This window comes from Rhagoletis pomonella, unplaced genomic scaffold, assembly GCF_013731165.1.
Source record: "Rhagoletis pomonella isolate Grant_MI unplaced genomic scaffold, Rhpom_1.0 Rhpom_scaffold_00012, whole genome shotgun sequence".
In the NCBI taxonomy this organism is placed as follows: Eukaryota; Metazoa; Arthropoda; class Insecta; order Diptera; family Tephritidae; genus Rhagoletis; species Rhagoletis pomonella.
This window is the reverse complement of record NW_023458566.1, coordinates 9,861,354-9,862,899: the sequence shown is the minus strand read 5'-3', so window position 1 is coordinate 9,862,899 and position 1,546 is coordinate 9,861,354. Positions and strand designations below refer to the sequence as shown.

The following is a 1,546-nucleotide window of genomic DNA, read 5'->3' as shown; positions in this document are numbered from 1 at the left end:
ACTCCGATGACGACCGGCTCGATAGCCTCCATGACAACGGTCAGCCATTGGGTGCCATCGCTGCTCAGCGCAGTGAAGCGTATAATGAAAACCGCAAAGCCGCCGATAAAGATATTCGAATGTCCACAATATTCGATGAATTTGTCGACATTGAAGAACAGCACCAACACCAAAATCAACCCAGAATAGGTGACCGCATACGTATCGCTGAATGTCCAAATGAGAAAACTGTGAATGCAGCTCCAGAATGTGCCGAATAGTATGGCGACAAGTGTAAGCACGAATATTTCAGGGCTATAGCGACGTATGGCCGACATGGGATAGACGAGCATGCCGGTCTTTGTGTGCCACCACCACTCCGGTGGGCTAAGCGGCATTTGCGATGCAAACAGCAGCACTAAGGCACCGATGAGCAAACACACAATGACAAGTATTAATGCCACCAGTGCGGCGTCGTGTTTCGAGTCACTCGAAAAGGCAAACAAATCGATGGGCGAGAAGAGTAGCACATAACCGATCGCACCCCACACATACTGACGGCATACCTCACCGCGTCCCTCCGATGTCTCGCGCACTGCAATGACGATGGCGGTGTTGAGCAGCGTCAATGCGGCCATCACGAAAATGTCGCCCAGCAGGCGGATGGCAGTATAGCCGCCCAATGTGGCATCCAAGTCGCCAGTAATCTATGGATATGTGCGGCAATTCGTATGAAAGATAGTGAGAGAGAGAGATGGAAGAGAGAGAGTTGGAGGTATGATTAAATATGTGACATGTTGCAGATACATAAATGGGGCGCAGGGCGGTGCAAATTGCTTACTTTAATGCATTCACTATCGGCCAGTACACTGCCTTTGCTGTCGTAAGGATCAATCACTTGACATTCAATCATCGGTTTGCAAGCGCTGCCATTCTTCAGCCCAATCATGTACTCAACCTGAGCGGTGGGTATGTTACACTGGAAGCCATCTGAAATAAGATAAACATTGAAGGTGAATGAGTGGCAGTGGCCAAAATTTTGCAGCGGCTGTACGAAGGTCTATGAGTTTGTACGTGTGTGTGTGTGTGTGTTTGTCTGTTGGTGTTTATACTTGCAAATTGCTTGCCATTATACACGTTCGTAAATATGCTGGACTATGTCTGCCGTCACTTATACATACATACATACACATGTACGTAGGTACGTTTGATTGTACGTAGACTTATGCTTGGGCATGTTTTGAAGGTGATAATGATGAGGTGAGTGCTATTGATGATGTGGTCATGTGGTCGGCAGTTGATGACATGATTGCCGGTTGACACTGTTGTTTACAAATCACCGAATTGACACGGATATTTGTTGTCACTAATTGAAAGTGTTTGCAAAACACTTGTGGCCTGGCAATTTGCTGCAATACGATTTATAGCCAAAAATGACACCCACACATTCAGTTAGGCCGCCATTAGCAAACAGTTAGATGTGTGTCAAGCGAAATGGGGTCAGATGTGAAAGAGATGACTTTTGTGGCTGAAATTTTAACTGGGCAATTGTATTGACTGTGATTTA

General features: G+C 46.4%; 1 protein-coding gene across 1 annotated transcript in view; it reads right to left on the bottom strand.

The window, feature by feature from the left end:
• Positions 1-1,546, bottom strand: part of LOC118747832 — a 94,016-nt gene that overhangs the window by 22,351 nt on the left and 70,119 nt on the right. The window contains exons 5-6 of the mRNA XM_036482009.1: positions 821-969; positions 1-686 (exon numbers count right to left, since the gene is read on the bottom strand). Of these exons, the coding sequence (XP_036337902.1) occupies positions 1-686; positions 821-969 (835 nt within the window). The remainder of the gene's footprint in view (positions 687-820; positions 970-1,546) is intronic.